Source organism: Hemiscyllium ocellatum, chromosome 50 (assembly GCF_020745735.1).
Source record: "Hemiscyllium ocellatum isolate sHemOce1 chromosome 50, sHemOce1.pat.X.cur, whole genome shotgun sequence".
Lineage (NCBI taxonomy): Eukaryota > Metazoa > Chordata > Chondrichthyes > Orectolobiformes > Hemiscylliidae > Hemiscyllium > Hemiscyllium ocellatum.
The window spans coordinates 7434362-7460912 of NC_083450.1; the positions used below are offsets into that span (position 1 = coordinate 7434362).

General features: G+C 56.4%; 1 protein-coding gene across 2 annotated transcripts in view; it reads right to left on the minus strand.

Moving 5' to 3' along the window:
• Window positions 1–4278: 4278 nt before the first annotated feature.
• The window catches only part of cers2a (ceramide synthase 2a), a 49224-nt gene continuing 26951 nt past the window's right edge, over window positions 4279–26551 (minus strand). For both annotated transcript variants that reach the window (XM_060820697.1, XM_060820698.1), the window contains exons 3-11: window positions 26050–26167; window positions 24725–24843; window positions 23425–23482; window positions 18694–18744; window positions 18171–18263; window positions 13821–13949; window positions 10191–10297; window positions 8655–8808; window positions 4279–5613 (exon numbers count right to left, since the gene is read on the minus strand). In XM_060820697.1, coding sequence (XP_060676680.1) covers window positions 5482–5613; window positions 8655–8808; window positions 10191–10297; window positions 13821–13949; window positions 18171–18263; window positions 18694–18744; window positions 23425–23482; window positions 24725–24843; window positions 26050–26167 — 961 coding nt within the window. In that variant the 3' untranslated portion in view covers window positions 4279–5481. The remainder of the gene's footprint in view (window positions 5614–8654; window positions 8809–10190; window positions 10298–13820; window positions 13950–18170; window positions 18264–18693; window positions 18745–23424; window positions 23483–24724; window positions 24844–26049; window positions 26168–26551) is intronic.

Below are 26551 nucleotides of genomic sequence, written 5' to 3' on the forward strand. Positions count from 1 at the left end.
AAAAGGCATCTGGATGGGGACGTGGATAGGAAGGGTTTGGAGGGAGATGGGCCAAGTGCTGGGAAGTGGGACTAGATTGGGTTGGGATGCCTGGACGGGTTGAATTGATGGTGGTGGTGAGGATGGGGACGGTGAGCGTGTGTGGCCGAAGCCTGTGCTAACCCGCTCTCCAACAGGCGTATCCGGCCTCAGGAAGTGTGACATCAAAGACCCACTCCGGGTTCGAGTGCCAGCACGTTTGCGCCTCTCGGCCAGTCTCGCCTCAGTCTGTCGTGTTAGGACTGGTTCCAGTTCTATCGTTCTGTGCCTCACACTCCTCCCCCCCCCCTCTCCGTTTTAGCAGCAGTTTACACAGTCTCTCTGCTTCCCTGATCGACAGAAACCAAAGAGGCAACGCTAACCCTTTGCCTCTGTAACCATTTCCAGTTTTCAAATCACAGCTACCTCACACCGCACCACTGACCCGGGTTTGATTCCAGCCTCAGGGTGACTGTCTGGGCGGAGTTTGCACATTCTCCCTCCACCCCCCCACCCCTTGTCTGTGTGGGTTTCCTCCGGGTGCTCTGGTTTCCTCCCACAGGCCAAAGATGTGCAGGTTAGGGTGGATTGGCCATGCTAAATTGTCCCATAGTGCCCAGGGATGTGCAGGTTAGGGTGGATTGGCCATGCTAAATTGTCCCATAGTGCCCAGGGATGTGCAGGTTAGGGTGGATTGGCCGTGCTAAATTGTCCCGTAGTGCCCAGGGATGTGCAGGTTAGGGTGGATTGGCCGTGCTAAATTGTCCCGTAGTGCCCAGGGATGTGCGGGTTAGGGTGGATTGGCCATGCTAAATTGTCCCATAGTGCCCCAGGGATGTGCAGGTTAGGGTGGATTGGTCAGGGGTAAAGGTACAGTGATAGAGTATGGGTCTGGGTGTGAGTGGGATACTCTGAGGGTCGGTATGGACTGGTTGGGCCGAAGGGCCTGTTTCTACATTGTAGAATTTCCTCGCCCTTATGAAAAACCTGAAGCGTTCTTGCAGCTGAAGGAGTCCAGTGATACCAGACTGCTCCCCAGCAGGACAGGGACTGACTTTGCAGGCAATATAGGATCGTCTCGGCTGGAATCTCATTGAAACATGTTCAGTCCTGATGGGACGAGCTGCAGGAAGAATGTTCCCCACACTGGGGGTGGGGGTGGCTGGGTCACAGTGAGGAAAGGGTAAGCCATGCAGGACAGAGATGAGGAAGAGTGACATCTTCACTCAGAGTTGTGAACCTGTGGCATTCTCTCTCCCTCCCCCAGGGAGCAGTCGGGGAGATGGATTGTTGGATATAGTCAAGAGGAAGGTGGATGTGGACCTTACACCTAAAGGGATCGAGGGGTGGGGAGAGAAAGTGGGAGACTGAGATTGCATGATCATGTTGAATGGTGGTGCACTGGTTCGATGGGCTGAATGGCTTGTTCCTGCTCTGACTGTAGCCTCTGATAAATCCCACTAAACTGGAAGGAGATCTGACCTCTTAACCCTCTCCTTCCCCCAGTACGTGACTCCAGACTCTTCCTTCCTTCCCCCCACAATAGACAGTGAAGGGGCTGCTCTGACGCAGTCTCCAACTGAGACACTCAGTTCAAACCCCAGCCTCACCAACTGTGCCCATGTCTCAGGGAGGAATGCTTCGTTCCCTCCCGTTCCCCTCCCCTCAGTCATCCTGCGATGTTAGTCCCTCAGAACTCAGCCGGTTCCCTGCAGTAGGGCACCTTTTTAAGAATCTGCGAACGGTACCATCCATGTCAGAAATTCTTGTGTTAATAACTAATCTCTTTCTCTGCCCACCCCTCCCCTTCCAAAACCTACACCCAGCTGGTTTGCAAGAGTCTTTTATAGCTTTGATATGTGACCCATCAGTCCATCACGTCTATGCTGGTCGTCATAGACCCATCTATCGTAATCGCGTTGTCTAGCTTTTTGGAAGAGGGTGGATTTCTCCCTAACTGCTCTGTGTATACCTCTCTCAACGCTGCAGACTTCCCTCCTCTGCTTCCAGGAAATCAATTGCAGTCTCTGTGTCTGTCTCTGGTCGCCTGGTGAATTTTCTCTGTCCCCTCTCCACTGCAGTCACTTTCTCTTCCACTAGACAGGGCACGCTGGTCGTCTCAATAATGTTATACACAACACCCGACGCTGAGGAAAAGGTCAGGAAAACCCAGCAGGACAGAGGAGATAGAGGTCCAGTGTGACCTCCACGTCATGCAGTACAGAAACACATCCTTTAGGTCCAACCAGTCCACGCTGACCAGAATCTTACACGCTGCCACCTATTGCTGGTTCCTGTACAACCTTGTAACTGTGCCCACATCCACCACTTCCCAAGGACATTCATTAACCACCTTCTGCCTTTTGTAAAAAAAAGGTTACCCCTTTCTTTCTCCTCTCTACACGTGTTCCTTTGTCTTGAAATCCCCCACTCCAGGGAAAAGACACCTACCGTTAACTATCTCTGTCTCCCTCCCCCATTATTTTGTAAACTTCTCTGGACCACACTGCCCGGGGAAGTGGTGGGGGGCTGGCACAATGACAGCATTTAAAAGGCAGCTGGATGGGGAACGTGGATAGGAAGGGTTTGGAAGCACACACTGACAAATGGGACCAGATTAGGTTGGGATAGCTGGGTCAGCATGGATGCGTCGGGCCAAAGGGTCTGTTTCAGTGCTGTACAGCTCTGTGACCCTCCAACTTAGTGTTTGTCACGTAAGTCCCAGACTTTGTCTACAACTCCGTACCCAGCAATATCTTGGTAAATTTCTTCTGAACCTACTCCAGCTTAATATCCTTCCCATAGCTTCGCACTTCTTAAAACCCACTTGGCTCTTGTGTTCAAGGCCAATCGTCCCCAAACCCCTCATTATTATTGACCTGTCTTGCTACCTTCAAGGAGCGATGGACGTGCACATCAATGTCCCTCTACATTGCCAAAGGTCCATCCTCCCTGGGGCCTGACCAGCAGAAACCACAACTCATTTGAGCCCCCCTCACTTGTCAAGTTAAAGCCCAACAGAACTCTCCTGGAGATCCAAATCAGATCTGTAACCCGAATATCTCTGTACCAAAGATCTTGCCCGCGTCTAGTGAAGAGTCGGACAGCGAGCACAGAACTGCAGCCAAAGTGCAGGACAGTAATAAGCGGAAAGGCACGAACCACTGGGGACCAACACTAAACACCGGGAAAAGAGAGGGCTTCCTATAATATGGAGCAGAAATTGCTGGAGAAACTCAGCAGGTCGGGGGGGAGAGAAAGAAGCAGGGGGTATTACGTTTCAGAGTCCAATGACCCTTCCTTTACCCACCTCAGAATTTCGCAAGGCACGTGATTGTTTTTGAGTTGACTCCAAGTTAGGTCTCCCACCCGACGCGGGAGATTCAGACACAGAACAGGATCTGTACCAAATTGTCCTGAGTTGACAGACGCTGCAGAGAGCTACTCCAGCTACTCCTCCCATTAGCAATCCTGGGACTGTTCAGGTGCACCCGAGGTACCAGGCAACCCCCCTCCATGCCCCCTCGTGATTTTATGAACCTCTATAAAAGGTCACCCCCCCCCCCCCTCAGCCTCCAACACTCCAGGGAAAACAGGCCCCAGCCTCTCTCCCTGTAGCTCTAACCCTCCCACCCTGGGTCCACATTACTGGAATGAAACACTCATCTTCTCCCGGAAACAAGGAGCTCTTGCGGTATACCCGAGCGCTTTCTGGCCTCGGATCCCTCGCTGAGACATGGGGACTGAACGTGGGTATGATGGCGGGGGTAGGGGGGTGGTCAGATCTCCCCCCACCCACCCACCCAACAACGTCTCTCAGAAACCCACTGAAGAACGCCTGAGCTCAAAGGCCGTGTGCTCCTGAGAAGTGGGAGCTGAAAAATGTGTTGCTGGAAAAGCGCAGCAGGTCAGGCAGCATCCAAGGAGCAGGAGAATCAACGTTTCGGGCCTGAGCCCTTCTTCAGGCCTGGTTGGGCGGGGGGGTAGGGAGTAGACGGGCTGAACGGCTGTTCCAAAAAGTGAGAAATTAAGTGCATTGACACAGACTATCAGCCCCCACCCCTCTAGACATTCCCCACCCAGGCAACCATCAGGAGTGTAATGAAATGCAATGTACATTCATGGACTGTTTTCAAAAAATTTAATTTTAATCCAAAAACAAAATTTTATGAAATGAGGGCCTCTGAATTCTCATATTTACAACACTTGCTTAAATTATTTCTCAATTGTAACATTTCCCCCCCCACCCACCCCAAAAATGTATCGCCCTTCCCAGTCAGAGATTTCACGCTCTCCCCACCCCTTGGATCATTTGCGCTGAATTCAGCAACGTTTCACCATCTCCTCCCCCCCCCCCCCCCCCCCCCCCCCCCCCGACACACAAAAAAAGAGAATTAATTTCCCGGTAAAGAATAAGTGATTTCTACGGCCCAGGGAGTGGGGGGGGGGGTGTAGCGTCAACTTGTAACTGACGCTAAACGCAACATGGCAGCAGTATTGACGTACCCATCTCTCGGTTGGTGAAGGGGCTGGATGATTGAATCCCACACGGCTCCCTCCCAAGGGGTCCAAGCGCTGGGGGGGGTTGAGGGAGGGTTTTGCGATATGTAAGGAGGGGGAGTATGATCATCACTGATGGCACTGCTCACACGCTCAGCCCTGGCGTCTCCTGGTGAGATGTCCACCATCTTCTCGTGGACTCTGACATCAACCGAAATCTCTGACCGTCCCAACAGAGTTCGTCTGCCACAGAGTTCTCCTGCCCACCCCCCCCCCCCGCACCGAAACCTACCATTGAGGTTCGCAACACGGGGTCGTGGTGGGGGGGCGAGAGGGAGCGAAAACGATCTTCCCTCTTCCCAAAGGGAAAATTACACAACACTTTCTCGAGAGAGAGAGAGAGTGTGGGAGGAGAGGGCAGTTGGAATGGCTTGGGAGGGGCGATGCGGGGTTCGTAATCGCGCCAAGTCCTCCCCCAGCGTCTACTCAAATAGGATGGGAGGGGGGAAATAGGGGTGGTGTGGTCGTGGGGTTTAACAAGTGAAATAATTACAAAGCAGAGCACAACAGGAAGGCGCGAGAGAGAGAGAGAGAGAGAAAATGTCTGGTTGCAAAGTGCAATCCCGGGGGGGGGGAAGACGGTGTGGGGAGTGGGAGGGGAGGGATTAAAATACTGATTCGAAAGGCACACAGTCTGACTGACTCCAACAAAACAAAAAGAAAATCCACTTTCCCCTCTCCAGCCCCCACGTTGCTCCAGCAGGGGGGTCCGGGTGCAGCTAGATAACGGGGGGTGGGGGTGAGAAGGGCAGAGCTGAATGATCTACTCCCCCCCCCCCCCCCCTTCGGGCAATGACGGGGGTTGGGAGGGAGGGAGGGGGATGGAGAGCTTTGGGACCCAAGCCCCCTCCCCCTCTTTCCCCCCCCCCCCCCCTCCCCCGGACATCCGAGATAGGTAAGGCACTAATCAGACTTCCCGTGGTTGTTATTAATCATGGAGTGTCCGTTGGAAATGAGGCCGTTCTTGACCAGCTCCTCCTCCTCGTCCTCAGAGTTGTCCGTCTCGTCTCTGTCACTTCGTTCATCCTCCACGATCTGCAGCAGGAAAGGGGGGGGGGGGGGGGGGGGGGAGAAAACACACAACAAAGGTTTAAACAAAAAAAGGCTGCTGGCTCAACGTGAGCAAAAAAAAAGGGCTGCTGCTGCAACGTGGACAAAAAAGGGCTGCTGGCTCAACGTAGGTTAAAAAAGGCTGCTGGCTCAACGTAGGTTAAAAAAAGGCTGCTGGCTCAACGTAGGTTAAAAAAAGGCTGCTGGCTCAACGTAGGTTAAAAAGGCTGCTGGCTCAACGTAGGTTAAAAAGGCTGCTGGCTCAACGTAGGTTAAAAAAGGCTGCTGGCTCAATGTAGGCAAAAAAGGCTGCTGGCTCAACGTAGGCAAAGAAGGCTGCTGGCTTAACATGAGCAAAAGAGGCTGTTGGTTCAGCGTGGGCAAAGAACAGGGCTGCTGGCTCAAGGTGGGTAAAAAAAGGCTGCTGCCACAACATGGGCAAAAAAGGCTGCTGACTCAACGTAGGTTAAAAAAAAAAGGCTGCTGGCTCATTGTAGGCAAAACATGGGCTGCTGGTTCAACTCAACGTGGGTAAAACAGGCTGCTGGCTCAACGTGGGCAAAAAAAATGACAACTGCAAGTATTTCTCAAATGCTTGCTGCGCATACCCTTCATCCCTCAACCCACAGCTTCACCATCCCTCAGGCATGAAGCGATACATAACTCAGGGACGTTTTCTTAGCAATCAAAGAAAACAACTGCAGGGTTCGCGGGTGCTTTTCCCTCTCCCCTCAGAGATTGTGGTACAGTAGTTCATGGGCTCACTTCACCCACCTCCCCCCATCAATGCCTCCACCCCGGGTCGACTTGTCAACCTCCCCCCACCCCACCGCACAGGATGAATTGGTGCTTCTACTCCAGATTTGGCACTCTTGCAAGTGGGTCCTGATGACTGCACAACAAAACAATGAGGCAAAAACCAAGGGGCCCTACTCCATTCAGACTAATGGACAGCCCCATCAACGACAGGTGGAGAGTCTCAAGTCCCCCTAACAGATCCCCCCCCATTTTCACCCCCCACTCCATCTCAGCAGATCCCACAGTGAATCAATGGTTAGCAGGTATCAGTACAGAGGGAGTAGGCACTGCCAGAGGGTCAGCGCTGAGGGAGTGGGCGCTGTGGGAGGGTCAGCGCTGAGGGAACGGGCGCTGTCGAGGGGTCAGCGTTGAGGGAGCAGGTCCTGTCGGAGGGTCAATGCTGAGGGAGTGGGTGCTGTCCGAGGGTCAATGCTGAGGGAACGGGCGCTGTCGAGGGATCAGCATTGAGGGAGTGGGCGCTGTCAGAGGGTCAGTGCTGAGGGAGTGGGCGCTGTGGGAGGGTCAGCGCTGAGGGAGCGGGTCCTGTCGGAGGGTCAGCGCCGAGGGAGTGGGCGCTGTGGGAGGGTCAGTGCTGAGGGAGTGGGTCCTGTCGGAGGGTCAATGCTGAGGGAGTGGGTGCTGTCCGAGGGTCAGTGCTGAGGGAGTGGGCGCTGTCAGAGGGTCAGTGCTGAGGGAGTGGGCGCTGTCAGAGGGTCAGCGCTGAGGGAGCGGGTCCTGTCGGAGGGTCAGCGCCGAGGGAGTGGGCGCTGTGGGAGGGTCAGCGCTGAGGGAGCGGGTCCTGTCGGAGGGTCAGCGCCGAGGGAGTGGGTACTGTGGGAGGGTCAGCGCCGAGGGAGCGGGTACTGTGGGAGGGTCAGCGCCGAGGGAGCGGGTGCTGTCGGAGGGTCAGTGCTGAGGGAGCGGGTGCTGTGGGAGCGGGTGCTGTGGGAGGGTCAGCGCCGAAGGAGCGGGTGCTGTCGGAGGGTCAGCGCCGAGGGAGCGGGTGCTGTCGGAGAGTCAATGCTGAGGGAGCGGGTGCTGTGGGAGGGTCAGCGCCGAGGGAGCGGGTGCTGTCGGAGGGTCAGCGCCGAGGGAGCGGGTGCTGTCGGAGGGTCAGCGCCGAGGGAGCGGGTGCTGTCGGAGGGTCAACACACAACCCAACCCCAACTCTCACTCCTTCCTCCCTCTCATCTTCCCATACAACTCCCCCTCTCTCTGGTCACCTGCTGCCAAGCCTCTGTGATCCAATCAAACGCGCCCTTTATTTCGGGCCCGGTCAGGGCTGGGTCCACTGCTGTTTGTCATTTACATAAAAAACCCGATGAGAATTCAGGAAGCACGATTATTAAGATTGTGGGTGGATGATAACAAGCTGGTAACTACAGGGGGCTAGTGATTACAAAGGATTCGCGATCATTGGGCTGGACGAGTGGCAGCTGGAGTTTAATTTGGATGAAGGTGAGATGTTGCATTTTGGGAAAGCAAATCTTAGCAGGACTTACACACTTAATGGTCAGGTCCTGGGAGTGTTGCTGAACAAAGAGACCTTGGAGTGCAGGTTCATAGCTCCTTGAAAGTGGAGTCGCAGGTAGATAGGATAGTGAAGGCAGCGTTTGGTATGCTTTCCTTTATTGGTCAGAGTATTGAGTACAGGAGTTGGGAGGGTCACGTTGTGGCTGTACAGGGCATTGGTTCCTGCTATAGCAAGGATATTGTGAAACTTGAAAGGGTTCAGAAAAGATTGACAAGGATGTTGGAGGGTTTGAGCTACAGGGAGAGGCTGAACAGGCTGGGGCTGTTTTCCCTGGAGCGTCGGAGGCTGAGGGGTGACCTTCTAGAGGTTTATAAAACCATGAGGGGGCATGGATAGGGTAAATAGACAAGGTCTTTTCCCTGGGGTGGGGGGAGTCCAGAACTAGAGGGGCATAGGTTTAGGGTGAGAGGGGAAAGGGACCCGAGGGGCAACTTTTTCACACAGAGGGTGGTGCGTGTGTGGAATGAGCTGCCAGAGGAAGTGGTGGAGGCTGGTACAATGACAGCATTTAAAAGGCATCTGGATGGGGACATGAATAGGAAGGGTTTGGAGGGAGATGGGCCAAGTGCTGGCCAATGGGACTAAACTGGGTTGGGTTATAGGCTGGACCAGTTGGGCCGAAGGGTCTGTTTCCATGCTGTATGTCGCTATGATTCTATCAATACCAGGAGGGTTTGAGATATCTTCCACTCACGTTTCCAGTCATGAACTTCAGTGTCATCCTGAGAATGAGAACAGCCCAGAAGATGTGTAGCAGCTGGAGGACGACCAGAATGGCATTGAAGAAATAATACCCAAAGAAGGCAGGGTACAGTTCCAACGGGTAGATCACGGTGCAGTGAATGATCCTGGGGGACACAACACAGTTCAGTTACACCCCCCGCCATCAAACACCCCAGGGACAGCACGGGGTTAGGTACAGAGTAAAGCTCCCTCTACACTGTCCCCCACTATCCCAGGGACAGGGACAGCACGGGGTTAGATACAGAGTAAAGCTTCCTCTACACTGTCCCCCCCATCCCAGGGACAGCACGGGGTTAGGTACAGAGTAAAGCTCCCTCTACACTGTCCCCCTATCCTAGGGACAGCACGGGGTTAGGTACAGAGTAAAGCTCCCTCTACACTGTCCCCCCATCCCAGGGACAGCACGGGGTTAGATACAGAGTAAAGCTCTCTCTACACTGTCCCCCCCATCCCAGGGACAGGGACAGCACGGGGTTAGATACAGAGTAAAGCTTCCTCTACACTGTCCCCCCCCATCCCAGGGACAGGGACAGCACGGGGTTAGGTACAGAGTAAAGCTCCCTCTACACTGTCCCCCAACCCAGGGACAGGGCGGGGTTACAGAGTAAAGCTTCCTCTACACTGTCCCCTCATCCCAGTGACAGGGAGATCACGGAGTTAGATACAGAGTAAAGCTCCCTCTATACTGTCCCCCCCATCCCAGGGACAGGGGCAGCACGGGATTAGATACAGAGTAAAGCTCCCTCTACACTGTCCCCCCCCATCCCAGGGACAGGGGCAGCACGGGATTAGATACAGAGTAAAGCTCCCTCTACACTGTCCCCCCCCACCATCCCAGGGACAGGGACAGTACAGGGTTAGATACAGAGTAAAGCTCCCTCTACACTGTCCCCCATCCCAGGGACAGGGTGGGGTTACAGAGTAAAGCTTCCTCTACACTGTCGCCCCATCCCAGGGACAGGGACATCACGGGGTTAGATACAGAGTAGAGCTTCCTCTACACTATCCTCCCCATCCCAGGGACAGCACAGGGTTAGATACAGAGTAAAGCTCCCTCTACACTGTCCCCCAACCCAGGGACAGGGCGGGGTTACAGAGTAAAGCTTCCTCTACACTGTCCCCTCATCCCAGTGACAGGGAGATCACGGAGTTAGATACAGAGTAAAGCTCCCTCTATACTGTCCCCCCCCATCCCAGGGACAGGGGCAGCATGGGATTAGATACAGAGTAAAGCTCCCTCTACACTGTCCCCGCATCCCAGGGATAGGAACAGCACAAGGTTAGATACAGAGTAAAGCTCTCTCTACACTGTCACCCCCATCCCAGGGACAGCACGGGTTAGATACAGAGTAAAGCTCTCTCTACACTGTCACCCCCATCCCAGGGACAGCACGGGGTTAGATACAGAGTAAAGCTCCCTCTACACTGTCCCCCCATCCCAGGGACAGCACGGGGTTAGATACGGGGCTGACGGTGAGAGACGTACCAGAAAGGGAAGATGACGAGCCTGGTGAGAATGAAGGCGATAGCAAACAGAATGAAGAGGCAGTTACAGGTCTTCTTCCAGCCCGCGTAGTTAAACATCTTCGCCGACTGATCGAGACAAAACGTTGGTCAACTTTAAGGAGCAGGCGCTTCACTGAAACTCCGAGTCAGCCAGGAACAGTCACAGACCCCCCTCTGACATCCCCCTCACCCCACCTCCCCTCACTCCCTGCAGCTTGTCTCCCATTGGGCTCCTTTCCACAGGAGCCATCATCTCTCCAACCCCTGCCACCATTCCAACTGTCAGGGAACTCCGACACCACCCCCCTCCAAACCCCGACACCCCCTCCCTATCTCTGTCACCCCCTACATCCCCTCCCTCCATCACCCCCTCCAGCCCCCTACACCCCCTCCCTCCGTCACCCCCTCCCTCTGTCACCCCCTCCAGCCCCCTACAACCCCTCCCTCTGTCACCCCCTCCAGCCCCCTACACCCCCTCCCTCCCTCCCTCCGTCACCCCCTCCCTCTGTCACCCCCTCCAGCCCCCTACACCCCCCTCCCTCTGTCACCCCCAATAGCCCCCCACACCCCCCTCCCTCCCTCTCCCCCTCCAGCCCCCTACACCCCCTCCCTCCCTCTCCCCCTCCAGCCCCCTACACCCCCCTCCCTCCCTCCCTCCGTCACCCCTCCCTCTGTCACCCCCTCCAGCCCCCTACACCCCCTCCCTCTGTCACCCCCAATAGCCCCCCACACCCCCTCCCTCCCTCTCCCCCTCCAGCCCCCTACACCCCCACCCTCCCTCTCCCCCTCCAGCCCCCTACACCCCCTCCCTCCCTCTCCCCCTCCAGCCCCCTACACCCCCTCCCTCCCTCTCCCCCTCCAGCCCCCTACACCCCCTCCAGCCCCCTACACCCCCCCCCTCCAGCCCCCTACACCCCCCCCCCTCCAGCCCCCTACACCCCCCCCCCTCCAGCCCCCTACACCCCCCCCCCTCCAGCCCCCTACACCCCCCCCCCTCCAGCCCCCTACAACCCCTCCCTCCCTCTCCCCCTCCAGCCCCCTACACCCCCTCCCTCCCTCTCCCCCTCCAGCCCCCTACAACCCCCTCCCTCCAGCCCCCTACACCCCCCTCCCTCTCCCCCTCCAGCCCCCTACACCCCCTCCCTCCAGCCCCCTACACCCCCTCCCTCCCTCTCCCCCTCCAGCCCCCTACACCCCCCCCTCCCTCCAGCCCCCTACACCCCCTCCCCCTCCAGCCCCCTACACCCCCCTCCCCCTCCAGCCCCCTACACCCCCTCCCTCCCTCTCCCCCTCCAGCCCCCTACACCCCCCCTCCCTCCCTCTCCCCCTCCAGCCCCCTACACCCCCTCCCTCCCTCTCCCCCTCCAGCCCCCTACACCCCCTCCCTCCCTCTCCCCCTCCAGCCCCCTACACCCCCTCCCTCCCTCTCCCCCTCCAGCCCCCTACACCCCCTCCAGCCCCTACACCCCCCCCCAGCCCCCTACACCCCCCCCCTCCAGCCCCCTACACCCCCCCCTCCAGCCCCCTACACCCCCCCCTCCAGCCCCCTACACCCCCCCCTCCAGCCCCCTACAACCCCCCCCCCCTCCAGCCCCCTACACCCCCTCCCTCCAGCCCCCTACACCCCCTCCCTCCAGCCCCCTACACCCCCTCCCTCCAGCCCCCTACACCCCCTCCCTCCAGCCCCCTACACCCCCTCCCTCCAGCCCCCTACACCCCCTCCCTCCAGCCCCCTACACCCCCTCCCTCCAGCCCCCTACACCCCCTCCCTCCAGCCCCCTACACCCCCTCCCTCCAGCCCCCTACACCCCCTCCCTCCAGCCCCCTACACCCCCTCCCTCCAGCCCCCTACACCCCCTCCCTCCAGCCCCCTACACCCCCTCCCTCCAGCCCCCTACACCCCCTCCCTCCAGCCCCCTACACCCCCTCCCTCCAGCCCCCTACACCCCCTCCCTCCAGCCCCCTACACCCCCTCCCTCCAGCCCCCTACACCCCCTCCCTCCAGCCCCCTACACCCCCTCCCTCCCCCTCTCCCCCTCCAGCCCCCTCCCTCCCTCTCCCCCTCCAGCCCCCTCCCTCCCTCTCCCCCTCCAGCCCCCTACACCCCCTCCCTCCCTCTCCCCCTCCAGCCCCCTACACCCCCTCCCTCCCTCTCCCCCTCCAGCCCCCTACACACCCCCTCCCTCCCTCTCCCCCTCCAGCCCCCTACACCCCCTCCCTCCCTCTCCCCCTCCAGCCCCCTACACCCCCTCCCTCCCTCTCCCCCTCCAGCCCCCTACACCCCCTCCCTCCCTCTCCCCCTCCAGCCCCCTACACCCCCTCCCTCCCTCTCCCCCTCCAGCCCCCTACACCCCCTCCCTCCAGCCCCCTACACCCCCCTCCCTCCCTCTCCCCCTCCAGCCCCCTACACCCCCTCCCCCTCCAGCCCCCTACAACCCCCTCCCTCCCTCTCCCCCTCCAGCCCCCTACACCCCCTCCCCCTCCAGCCCCCTACAACCCCCTCCCTCCCTCTCCCCCTCCAGCCCCCTACACCCCCTCCCCCTCCAGCCCCCTACACCCCCTCCCTCCCTCTCCCCCTCCAGCCCCCTACACCCCCTCCCTCCAGCCCCCTACACCCCCTCCCTCCAGCCCCCTACACCCCCTCCCTCCCTCTCCCCCTCCAGCCCCCTCCCTCCCTCTCCCCCTCCAGCCCCCTCCCTCCCTCTCCCCCTCCAGCCCCCTACACCCCCTCCCTCCCTCTCCCCCTCCAGCCCCCTACACCCCCTCCCTCCCTCTCCCCCTCCAGCCCCCTACACCCTCTCCCCCTCCAGCCCCCTACACCCCCTCCCTCCCTCTCCCCCTCCAGCCCCCTACACCCCCTCCCTCCCTCTCCCCCTCCAGCCCCCTACACCCCCTCCCTCCAGCCCCCTACACCCCCTCCCTCCCTCTCCCCCTCCAGCCCCCTACACCCCCTCCCCCTCCAGCCCCCTACACCCCCTCCCTCCCTCTCCCCCTCCAGCCCCCTACACCCCCTCCTCCCTCTCTCCCCCTCCAGCCCCCTACACCCCCCTCCCTCCCTCTCCCCCTCCAGCCCCCTACACCCCCTCCCTCCCTCTCCCCCTCCAGCCCCCTACACCCCCTCCCTCCCTCTCCCCCTCCAGCCCCCTACACCCCCTCCCTCCCTCTCCCCCTCCAGCCCCCTACACCCCCTCCCTCCCTCTCCCCCTCCAGCCCCCTACACCCCCTCCCTCCCTCTCCCCCTCCAGCCCCCTACAACCCCCTCCCTCCCTCTCCCCCTCCAGCCCCCTACACCCCCTCCCTCCCTCTCCCCCTCCAGCCCCCTACACCCCCTCCCTCCCTCTCCCCCTCCAGCCCCCTACACCCCCTCCCTCCCTCTCCCCCTCCAGCCCCCTACACCCCCTCCCTCCCTCTCCCCCTCCAGCCCCCTACACCCCCTCCCTCTGTCACCCCCTCCAGCCCCCTACACCCCCTCCCTCTGTCACCCCCTCCAGCCCCCTACACCCCCTCCCTCTGTCACCCCCTCCAGCCCCCTACACCCCCTCCCTCCCTCAGTCACACCCTCCCTCCCCCTACACCCCTGCTGCTAGAGAAATGCCTCGCTGTGGGTTACCTCCAGGAAGTAGTCTGAGGCATCGTGTACGGCCATAACCAGTGTCCCTGCTCTGATGTAGTTGGTACACCATGAGAAGCTGATCAGGATGATGGTGGCCACATGGTGAATTATTTGCTCCCGGAAGTCCTTCGGGCAGAGGGAGAAACGCACAAAGTTCCCGTTAACAGCCTCAAAGGGAGGTGGGCTGGGCCCAGTATTTATCACCCCCCCCCCCCCCCCACCCCACACACAAATTGATGTGGGTGTAGGGGGATGTGAGCTGTCATCTTGGAACACTGCAGCCCCATGTAGCATACACAGACCATCTCAGTGCAGTACAGGCCCTTCGGCCCTCCATGTTGTGCTGACCCGTGGAACCAACCTGAAGCCCATCTAACTACACTCTTCCATTCTCGTCTATCCAATGCCCAGTTAAATGCCCTTAAAGTTGGTGAGTCTACTCCTGTTGTAGGCAGTGCGTTCCACGCCCCTACTACTCTCTGAGTTAAGAGACTCCCTCTGCCATCTGTCCTGTATCTATCACCCCTCAATATAAAGCTGTGTCCCCTCGTGTTAGCCATCGCCATCTGAGGGAAATGGCTCTCCCTGTCCACCCTCTCGAACCCTCTGATTATCTTATACGTCTCAATTAAGTCCCCTCCCCACCTTCTTCTCTCCAACAGCCTCAGGTCCCTCGGCCTTTCCCCGTAAGGCCATCCCTCCGTCCCAGGCAACATCCTGGTAAATCTCCTCTCAACCCTTTCCAGAGCTTCCACATCCTTCCTATAACGTGGTGACCAGAACTGTACACAATACTCCAAGTACGGCCGCCCCCAGAGTTGTGTACAGCTGCAGCATGACCCCGTGGCTCCGAAACTCAATCCCTCTCCCAGTAACACACCGTACGCCTTCTTAACAAGCCTATCAACCAGGGTGGGCAACTTTCAGGTACATGGACACTCTCTGCACATCCACACGACCGAGAATCTTACCATTAGCCCAGTACTCTGCCTTCCTGTTACTCCTTCCAAAGTGAATCCCCTCACACTTTCCGGCATTAAACTCCATTTGCCACCTCTCAGCCCGGCTCTGCAGCTTACCCATGTCTCTCTCTAACGTCCTTCAGCACTATCCACAACTCTACTGACCTTCGTTTCATCAGCAAATTTACTGACCCGTCCTTCTAGGCCCTCGTTTATAAAAATGACGAACAGCGGTGGTCCCAAAACAGGTCCTTGCGGTACCCCACTAGTCACTGAGCTCCAGGATGAACATTTCCCATCAACCACCACCCTCTGTCTTCTTTCAGCGAGCCAATTTCTGATCCAAACCGTTAAATCGCCCTCAATCCCATGCCTCCGTATTTTTTTGCAAAAGCCTACCGTGGGGAACCTTATCAAACACCTTCCTGAAATCCATATACACCACATCTACCACTTTACCCTCATCTACCTGGTAGGTCACCTTCTCAAAGCACCCAATAAGGTTTGTGAGGCACGACCTACCCTTCACAAAACCGTGTTGACCATTCCTAATCAACTTATTCCTTTCTAGATGATTAGAAATCCTATCTCTTGTAATCCTTTCCAACACTTTACCCACACCCGAAGTAAGGCTCACTGGTCTATAATTACCAGGGTTGTCTCTACTCCCCTTCTTGAACAAGGGGACAACATTTGCTGTCCTCCAGTCTTCTGGCACTATTCCTGTCGACAACGACGACATAAAGATCAAAGTCGAAGGCTCTACAATCTTCTCCCTGGCTTCCCACAGAATCCAAGGATAAATCCCATCTGGCCCAGGGGATTTATCTATTTTTACACTTCCCAGGATTGCTAACATCTCCTCCTTATGCACCTCAATCCCATCGAGCCTAGTAGCCTGTATCTCAGTACTCTCCTCGACTACATCGTCTTTTTCCAGTGTGAATAACGACAAAAAGTATTTATTTAGCACTTCCCTTTTCTCCTCTGACTCCACACACACAACTTCCCACTACTCTCCATGATTGGCCCTAATCTTACTCTAGTCATTCTGATATTCCTGATGTACCTACAGAACCCCTTAGGGTTTCCTTGGTCCTATCTGCCAATGACTTCTCATGTCCCCACCTGGCTCTTAGCTCTCTCTTTTGGTCTGTCCTGGCTAACTTGTAACTCGCAAGCGCTCTAACGGAGCCAAAACATCTCATCCTAATGTAAGCTGCCTTCTTCCTCTTGACAAGAGATTCAACTTCCTTAGTAAACCACGGTTCCCTCACTCGACAACTCCTACCCTGCCTGACAGGCACATACTTCTCAAGGACACGCAGTAGCTGGTCCTTGAACAAGCTCCACATTTCAACTGTGCCCACCCCCTGTAGTTTCCTTCCCCATCCCCTGCATCCGAAATCTCGCCCAATCACATTATAATTGCCTTTCCCCCAGCTGTAACTCTCGCCCTACGGTATAGGGAACACCAGCCCCTGCAAGTTCCCCTCCAAACCCACCAACACACACCATCCCGACTTGGAAATATATCGGCCGTTCCTTTGGGGTCAGAATCCTGGGATTCCCTCTTTAACGGGGGCCCTGTGTCCCTACCCTAGGGGGAGGTGTGGCAGTGCTAGTCAAAGACTGTATTACAGTCGCAGAAAGGACGTTTGGTGAGGACTCGTCTACTGAGGTAGCGCGGGCTGAGGTTAGAAACAGGAAAGGAGCGGTCACCCTGTTGGGAGTTTTCTACAGGCCTCCGAAAAGTTCCAGAGATGTTGAAGGAAGGATAGCAAAGATGACTCTGGATAGGAGCGAGATTAACGGAGTAGTTGTTATTCGGGGTCTTTAATTTTCCAAATATTGCCAGGAAACGCTACAGTTCGAGTACTTAAGATTAGATTAGATTACTTACAGTGTGGAAACAGGCCCTTCGGCCCAACAAGTCCACACTGACCCGCCGAAGCGCAACCCACCCATACCCCTACATTTACCCCTTACCTAACACTACGGGGCAATTTAGCATGGCCAATTCACCTGACCCGCACACCTTTGGACTGTGGGAGGAAACCGGAGCACCCGGAGGAAACCCACGCAGACACGGGGAGAACGTGCAAACTCCACCCAGTCAGTCGCCTGAGTCGGGAATTGAACCCGGGTCTCAGACGCTGTGAGACAGCAGTGCTAACCACTGTGCCACCCACAAAGATGGGTCAGTTTTTGTCCAGTGTGTGCGGGAGGGTTTCCTGACATAGTATGTAGACAGGCCAACAAGGGGCGAGAGCACAATGGATTTGGTACTGGGGAATAAACCAAATCCAGCCAGGTGTTAGACTTGGAGGTAGGGGGGCACTTTGGTGACAGTGACCACAATTCAGTTATGTTTACTTTAGCGATGGACAGGGATAGGTACGTACCGTAGGGCGAGAGTTACAGCTGGGGGAAAGGCAATTATAATGCGATTGGGCGAGATTTCGGATGCAGGGGATGGGGAAGGAAACAGGGGGTGGGCACAATTGAAATGTGGAGCTTGTCCAAGGACCAGCTACTGCGTGTCCTCGATAAGTATGTACCTGTCAGGCAGGGAGGGAGTTGTCGAGTGAGGGAACCGTGGTTTACTAAGGAAGTTGAATCTCTTGTCAAGAGAGGAAGGCGGCTTATGTTAGGATGAGATGTGAAGGCTTAGTCAGGGTGATTGAGTTACAAGTTAGCCAGGAAAGATCTAAAGAGAGAGCTAGGAAGAGCCAGGACTTGAGAAGTTATTGGTGGGTAGGATCAAGGAAACCCTCAGGAATATCAGAATGACTAGAGTAAGATTAGAGCAGTAGTGGGAAGTTGTGTGTGTGGAGTCAGAGGAGATAGGGGAAGCGCTAAATAAATACTTTTCATCAGTGTTCACACAATGTGGTCGAGGAGAATATGGAGATACAGGCTACTAGGCTCGATGGGATTGAGGTGCATAAGGAGGAGATGTTAGCAATCCTGGGAAGTGTAAAAATAGATAAATCCCCTGGGCCGGATGGGATTTATCCTCGGATTCTCTGGGAAGTCAGGGAGGAGATTGCTGAGCCTTTGGCTTTGATCTTTATGTCGTCGTTGTCGACAGGAATAGTGCCAGAAGACTGGGCCACCAATCATGATCCCAACCAATAGCGCAACAGGATAGAGGGAGAGGGGCTGAATGGCCTCCTGGGTAATAGGCTGGAGGAGGAGGGAGAGGGGCTGAATGGCCTATGTAACAGGCTGGAGGAGGAGCTGAATGGCTTTTGGGAAAGAGAGTTGGGCAGAGTCAGGGCAGACTCTGAGGGCCATAGACAGGGGTGGGGGAGGGGGGGTAGATTCAAATAGCCCCCCCCCCACTCCCCCGTTTAAAGTCAGACATGGTAAAAATGCTCACCTTTCTCTTAACGTCGAAGGCCACGCTGAACAGCAGGGACCAGTAGAAACCCAGCTCGATCATATAATACCAGTACTGCGACGGTAACATCGTCTACAGGGGGCGGGAGAGAGACACCGATACGTTCAACTGATGCCAGAACGTGGCTGGGACCACACTGCATTTCGTTAGCGCCTGCCCCCACACCCCCATTTTTCCCCACTTCAAGATGATGGGCGTGGCGGTGGTACACCAGTAGCCATCGTGGTGGCAGCCCCTGCACAGCAAGATCCCACGGGGCAGAGCCACAGGAGGGCGAAAGGACTCTGAACGTGCACGGGCACTGCCGGGAGGGGTACCCCAAAGAACCCGGGGCCCTTCGAGTCAGGAGCTGAAGTGAGCCCTTCAGCCCGTCTGGCCAGCTGCCAGAAAGATTTCGCCAACTTGGTCCCGCGCTCGGCTGGGTCAGGGAGTAGAAGCGATTACCCGCGCAGCTGAAAACTGGGGAGCAATCGATCAACGCGGATGGGCACGAGGTACCAACCTGAATCGGAAATCCTTTCCAAGTTTCTCGCAGATCATAAAACCAGGGTTTCTAAAATATATACATATATAAAAAAAAAGCAAATCACATTAAATTGACAACTTTGGAGTCAGGAAGACCGAGGCGAAAGATCGAGTCAGTGGCCATTTTGGCTAGGGTTGCACTAGGCCCCGTTACCATGTCAACCGGGCCTACAAAAAAGGGACTCGTCTTGGATCCCTGGCCTGCTGAGATCGCAAAGTGTGAGAACAAAAGCCACAGCCCCTCGGAGCGCCATTATTCTGAAGGGAAAGAGCGGCTGGCAGCTAAGGAGAGGCCAGGAAAGGTCACCTGGGTGGCCATTTTGAACAAGGCCTCATCCTCAGCCGCCATTTTCTCCATCAACTACGACGCTTCCAACTTCGGCGTTAACATCTAACCCCGTGCTGTCCCTGTACTGGGATGGTGGGGGGGGGGGGGGGGGGGGGGGGGGGGACAGTGTAGAGGGAGCTTGACTCTATCTAACTCTATGCTGTCCCTGTACTGGGATGGTGGGGAGGGGGGGGGGGGGGGAGAGAAAGTGTAGAGGGAGCTTGACTCTGTATCTAACTCTATGCTGTCCCTGTACTGGGATGATGGGGGGGGGGGAAAACAGTGTAGAGGGAGCTTGACTCTGTATCTAACTCTATGCTGTCCCTGTACTGGGATGGTGGGGGGGGGGGGCAGTGTAGAGGGAGCTTGACTTTGTATCTAACTCTATGCTGTCCCTGTACTGGGATGGTGGAGGGGGGGGGCAGTGTAGAGGGAGCTTGACTCTGTATCTAACTCTTTGCTGTCCCTGTACTGGGATGGTGGGGGGGGGGGGGGGGGGGGGGGCAGTGTAGAGGGAGCTTGACTCTGTATCTAACCGTATGCTGTCCCTGTACTGGGATGGTGGGGGGGGGGACAGTGTAGAGGGAGCTTGACTCTGTATCTAACTCTATGCTGTCCCTGTACTGGGGGGGGGGGAAACAGTGTAGAGGGAGCTTGACTCTGTATCTAACTCTATGCTGTCCCTGTACTGGGATGGTGGAGGGGGGACAGTGTAGAGGGAGCTTGACTCTGTATCTAACCCCGTGGGAGTGAGTCCGCCATTCTCTCCCCCAACTCCAAGTGTGGTCTCTCTCAGGCCCTGTCTAACTGCAGGAAGACATGGCTACCTCGGAACTGAAATCCTCTTGCAGCAGAGCCAACGTTCTATTTACCTTCCGAATTGCTCGCAGCGTCTGTCTGTTTACTTTCCCTGCCTTGGTTTATGAGTGCACAGTGATCCCTTTGTACATCCACACTCCCCCCGTATGTCACTGCTTACATAACCCTCCATCTTTCGGGCTTTTCTGCTGAATGGGATGAGCAGCACATGCGAGTGGAGGTGCATCTGCCAAATACTTGCCCCCCACCTTGACTTGTGCCGTCTCCAACCCTGGTCAAAGCTTCATTCGATTCCCTCAGCGCCCATTTGGGCGAGAACGCGAATCGCCGATCCCTCGTGCAGCGACTCCAGTGAGCCCGCTATCCCATCATCCTTCATTCACAGGTGGAGAGCCCTTGACCCGGGTCTGGCTCCCTCAGAACCTCTGAGCCCTCCCATTGACACCCGTCAGCCCGGACTCCCTGATCGGACCGGGTTTTCACAGCCAGGGATCTCAGATTCCGGGGGGGGGGGGGGGGCCCACTTGCTACAGTCCCTGCACTGCACAGTTGACTCGGCTGATCCCAGGAACGGAGGGAGAGGTTGGACAACACCGGGATCCAGTCTAACAGCCTTATTTGAAGTTGCAAGCTCTCGGAGCGCCACTCCTTCATCTGGTGAAGTCACAGCCGCCTGTACTTCGAGACATACAGCACAGAAACAGACCCTTCGGTCCAACCAGTCCATAATCCCAAACTACATTAGTCCCACCTGCCTGCCCCATACCCCTCCAACCCCTTCCCATTCATGTCCTTATCCAAATGTCCCTTTCAATGGTGTCATTGTACCAGCCTCCATCACTTCCTCTGGCAGCTCATTCCACACACGTACCACCCCCTTGTAAATAATTTGCCCCTTGCGTTTTTTTTTAATATCTTTCTCCAATTTAATTCAGATAAATGTGAGGGGCTGCATTTTGGGAAAGCAAATCTTAGCAGGACTTATACACTTAATGGTAAGGTCCCAGGGAGTGTTGCTGAACAAAGAGACCTTGGAGTGCAGGTTCATAGCTCCTTGAAAGTGGAGTCGCAGGTAGATAGGATAGTGAAGGCAGCGTTTGGTATGCTTTCCTTTATTGGTCAGAGTATTGAGTACAGGAGTTGGGAGGTCATGTTGCGGCTGTAGGACATTGGTTAGGCCACTGTTGGAATATCGCGTGCAATTCTGGTCTCCTTCCTATCAGAAAGATGTTGTGAAACTTGAAAGGGTTCAGAAAAGATTTACAAGGATGTTGGAGGGTTTGAGCTACAGGGAGAGGCTGAACAGGCTGGGGCTGTTTTCCCTGGAGCGTCGGAGGCTGAGGGGTGACCTTATAGAGGTTTATAAAATCATGAGGGGGTGTGGATAGGGTAAATAGGCAAGGTTTTTTCCCTGGGGTGGGGGGAGTCCAGAACTAGAGGGGAATAGGTTTAGGGTGAGAGGGGAAAGGGACCTGAGGGGCAACTTTTTCACACAGAGGGTGGTGCGTGTGTGGAATGAGCTGCCAGAGGAAGTGGTGGGGGCTGGTACAATGACAACATTTAAAAGGCATCTGGATGGGGACATGAATAGGAAGGGTTTGGAGGGAGATGGGCCAGGTGCTGGCAAATGGGACTGGATTGGGTTGGGATATCTGGGTCAGCATGGAAGAGTTGGGCCGAAGGGTACATCTGTAAGACCCTATGAGACTCACGTTAAAAATATGTCCCCTACTTTTGAAAGCCATGATCCTGGGGAAACGCTTCAAAGAATGGGAGATGACCTGATTGAAACGTACAAGATTCTCGGAGTGGGGGGGGGGGGGGGGGGGGTGGAATTGTCCTGGAGACATGGAGAGAGTGTTTCCCCAGGCGCAGAGGGAGCAACATCTCAAAACAAAGGGCCGCTCATCAAAGACAGAGTTGGGGGGAGGGATTTCTTCTCTCTCTGATGAGAGTGAATCCATGGAGGGGACTGGGTCAGGAAGGGTATTCCAGGCTGAGATGGGAGAGATTTGTAATCAGGAAGGGGATCGAGGGGTTATGGGGCAGAGAGGCGGGAGTGTTCAGTGGAAGGTGATCCGATCACAGAGTGCAGGAGCTGACTGGATAACCCTACATGGGAAGAGTCCAACCCAGAGACTACCTGCCAGCTCTGTCTCTCATTCCTGATGAAGAGCTTATGCTGACAACGTCGACTCTCCCCCTCCTTGGTGCTGCAGGACTGGCTGTGCTTTTCCAGCACCACTCTCTTCAATTTCAGTCTGTGAGCCCACTCTTTCACCCTCGTTGATATTTCCCCACTCCCCATCCCATTAGTCAAGCACAAAACTGTTGTCGACCTTTCCCTCACAGGATGATAGAATCACAGAATCCCCAGTGTGGAAACAGGCCATTCGGCCCCTTGGGTCCATACTGACCCTCTGAACAGTTTCCTCACCAGGCTCACCACCACCCCACCCCGTCCCACTCCAACATTATTTCTGTAACCTTACATTTCCCATGGCTGTCCCACCCTAACCTGCACATCCCTGGGCACTACGGGACAATTTAACATGGCCAATCCACCCTAACCTGCACATCCCTGGGCACTATGGGACAATTTAGCATGGCCAATCCACCCTAACCTGCACATCCCTGGGGCACTATGGGACAATTTAGCATGGCCAATCCACCCTAACCTGCACATCCCTGGGCACTATGGGACAATTTAGCATGGCCAATCCACCCTAACCTGCACATCCCTGGGGCACTATGGGACAATTTAGCATGGCCAATCCACCCTAACCTGCACATCCCTGGGGCACTATGGGACAATTTAGCATGGCCAATCCACCCTAACCTGCACATCTGTGGGGCACTATGGGACAATTTAGCATGGCCAGTCCACCCTAACCTGCACATCCCTGGGGCACTATGGGACAATTTAGCATGGCCAGTCCACCCTAACCTGCACATCCGTGGGGCACTATGGGACAATTTAGCATGGCCAGTCCACCCTAACCTGCACATCCCTGGGGCACTATGGGACAATTTAGCATGGCCAATCCACCCTAACCTGTACATCCCTGGGGCACTATGGGATAATTTAGCATGGCCAATCCACCCTAACCTGCACATCTTTGGACTGTGGGAGGAAATCGGAGCACCCGGAGGAAACCCACGCAGACACGGGGAGAGAATGGGTGACTGTGCGGGGTTTGCACAGAGTTGGAGGGGGGGAAATCAAACCCGGGTCCCTGGCGCCGTGAGGCAGTGGTGCTAACCTCTGAACCCCTGTGCTGAATAGCCTCCCCCCAGTTTCTGTGTGACAGGCTTGGGGTGGGGGATGACTCAATGACCTCCTCTCCTAGTATAACAGGCTGGAGGAAAGAGGGAGGGGCTGAATGGCTTCCTGTCCCTGAGTGGACAGCCCTCACACGTCTGCAGACCCCACAGCGGAGGGGCTGACTCTCTGAAATGGTCGCAAGTGAGAGACTCAGATTAAGGGGGCAATTAGGGACTGGGGCGGGGGAAGAGAGACAGACTGACAGGACTCACAACCAAGTAAGGAATGTTACTCACGTCAACTACAACAGCCATGCCAGCAGTGAAAGCAAGAAGATAAAAGGTGAATCGCCAACTGAAAAGGAAGTAAACAACAGCCAATAACAAACCAACATTGTATCTCAACACCACCCCCCCCATCCCGCTCCCTACCCAGCATCCTCAGGGAGCGGGCGCTAGGGGGTGGGGAGGGGTTGGCGCTGTCTGTCGACAAGGTGCACCCTGGGGGATTTTGCTGTGTGTACACAACACACGTGGGACGCGGACAAACTCAAAGGGGTGGCCCGAGATCAGGGACAGGGGTCAGGGGGAGAGGATTAACAGGGGGGACAGTCTGTCTGTCCGCCCCTAGCGAAGGGTCCCTGCAGGGGACGGGGGCAGGGGAGATAGAGAGAGAGAGAGAGAGACAGATAGACAGATGTAGTGAGAGAGAGAAAGAGACACAGAGAAATAGAGCAAGAGGGAGGGAGGCAGAGAGAGAGTCAGCACGTAGGGAAGAGAGGGAGAGAGAGAAAGAGGGAGGGAGAGAGAGAGAGAAAGAGGGAGGGAGAGAGAGAGAGAAAGAGGGAGGGAGAGAGAGAGAGAAAGAGGGAGGGAGAGAGAGAGAGAAAGAGGGAGGGAGAGAGAGAGAGAAAGAGGGAGGGAGAGAGAGAGAAAGAGGGAGGGAGAGAGAGAGAAAGAGGGAGGGAGAGAGAGAGAAAGAGGGAGGGAGAGAGAGAGAAAGAGGGAGGGAGAGAGAGAGAAAGAGGGAGGGAGAGAGAGAGAAAGAGGGAGGGAGAGAGAGAGAAAGAGGGAGGGAGAGAGAGAGAGAAAGAGGGAGGGAGAGAGAGAGAGAAAGAGGGAGGGAGAGAGAGAGAGAAAGAGGGAGGGAGAGAGAGAAAGAGGGAGGGAGAGTGCGAGAGAAAGAGGGAGGGAGAGTGCGAGAGAAAGAGGGAGGGAGAGTGCGAGAGAAAGAGGGAGGGAGAGTGCGAGAGAAAGAGGGAGGGAGAGCGCGAGAGAAGCAAAAGGTGAGAGCAAGAGCATGAGAAAAATGAAAGTAGAGAGAGAGAAAAAAAAGGGAGGGAGAGGGAGAGCAAGTGCATGAGGGAGCGCAAGAGAGGGAGAGAGAGAGAATGGGTGAGACAGAGGGGGAAAGGAAGAGAGAGAGAGAGAGTCCATTTTCTTTGTTTGCCTGCTGATCGCCCCCCCCCCACCCCCACTCCCTTCTCCCCCCCCCCACCCCCACTCCCCCACGCTCTGCCCGCCCCACCCCCACTCCCTCCTTACCCCCACTCCCTTCGCCCTCCCCACCCCCTTCTCCACCCCCCCCCCCCCTTACCAAGCTTCCCGGAATTTCTTCAGGACACTGGGCCGCTCGAGGTTGCGTCTCCTCCGGAACCACCTCTCCACCTGCCGGGGGCTGAGGCCACATTTCTTGCTGAGACCCTCGATGTCGCTCTGCGAGAGACCGGACCGGACCCCCTTTAGCACCGCTGCAACAATCGCCCCCCACCCCCACCCCCACCCCGCACCCTTCCCTCCCAGGGGGGAGGCCGTTCAGGCACAGAACCTGTACTTGCTCTTCGAAAGAACTGCCCCCTGTACAAACCCCCTCCCACAGCGCACCCCCTCCACCTCGAAACCCTCCCTCTGTCGCCTCACTCCCCAACTTGTCTCTGAGACGCCAACGTACAGGAGACCAACCTTCCCATCATGCCTCAGGGGAGAGTCCTAGCCCCTTTTCCCTTCATTCTTTAGCCCCCTCCGTCCCGCCCCCCACGCGCTTCCCAATCTTTTCCCCCTTTCCGGTCAGTCTGCGATCCCTCTCTGCAGGACTTCCTCCGCTCGATTCCGGATTCAAACCCCCGCCTCTCCCTCCCTCACAGACCCAAGACCCTCGGTTTTATCGCCATCTCTAACCAAGATCTTCACTACCTCGCCCTCTCCCGCCCGGGGAGAAAGGGACGCAGGCGAAACCGACTCAGGAGGACGAAAGAGAGGGAGTTCGACAAGTCGCGATTAAACGAAAAAGAAATCTCTCCATCTCAGCCTTCAATACCCTCGACGACCCAGCGTTTGTGGTAAAGAATCCCCCAGATTCTCCCCCCTCGGAAACTCCCCCTCATCCCTGACTTCGAGGGGTGACCCCCCTTTACTCTGAGATGATACCCCCTCTGGTCCTAGACCCTCCCACACACACCCTCTCCACACCAATGCCTCCCCCCACCATCCGAGAATCTTCAATAATCCTCATTCTCCTAAACTCCAGGCGCCCAACCTACTCACCCTCTCCCTCATCTGACAGTCCCCTCCAGGATCTGCCAAGTGAACTTCCTCTGGACTGCTTCCAGCTCTATCATTTCTTAGATACGGGGCCCTGAAACTACTCACGGTCTTCCAGCTGCGCTCTGAGTGTAGTCTTCTATGGTTTTAGCGAAACCTCCCGACTTTCAAGCCCCCTTCCCTTCGGAATAAAGGCCAGGATTCCATTTCCTGCCCCTTTGCCCGCTGAACGGGGAACGCTGCGGATCACAGTCAACGATTCCCAAATCCCTCTGTGTCCCCCCCCCCCCCACACCGTGGTTTTCCGCAGTCTTCCTCCATTTGAACATAGTGGTGAAAGGCCGAGCGAGGAGGGGCAGGGGGAGGGGAGGCTGGACCCACCTGTTTCGGGTGCTTCGAGGAAGCTCTGAAAGACTTTTCGAGAATCGGGTTGGGCTTGACTCTCAACCGCACTTTCTCCTTAATGCCCAGAACCCGGGCAAAGTATGTGGCAACGGTCCTGCAGAGGGCAAGAGGCACACCGAGAGTTAGCGATGGTCTGGCAACAGCAGACGGAAGCTTCCGGAACAGGGGACGGTCACCGCGAGGGTTGGGGTGGGAGGAGCGTGAAAGGGTCAGCCAAAAGAAAAAAAGGGGAAAAAAAAAACCACGTCCTGCGGTTCACATGAATCTGAAACTCCTGGGCTCGAGGCCTACCTCAGGCCTCAGAATTGATGTCGTAATTTTTTTTTGGTGGGGGGGGGGGGTGTGGGAAATTATCGTGCGCCAATCACAACCCTCAAGTTAAGTGTCAGCATTGGCGCCCTCGCCAAAGGGCAGCCATTTTCTCCCTTCGACACTTCCCAGCCCCCCCCACCCCGTCAACAAAAGCCAGTTTAGGCTC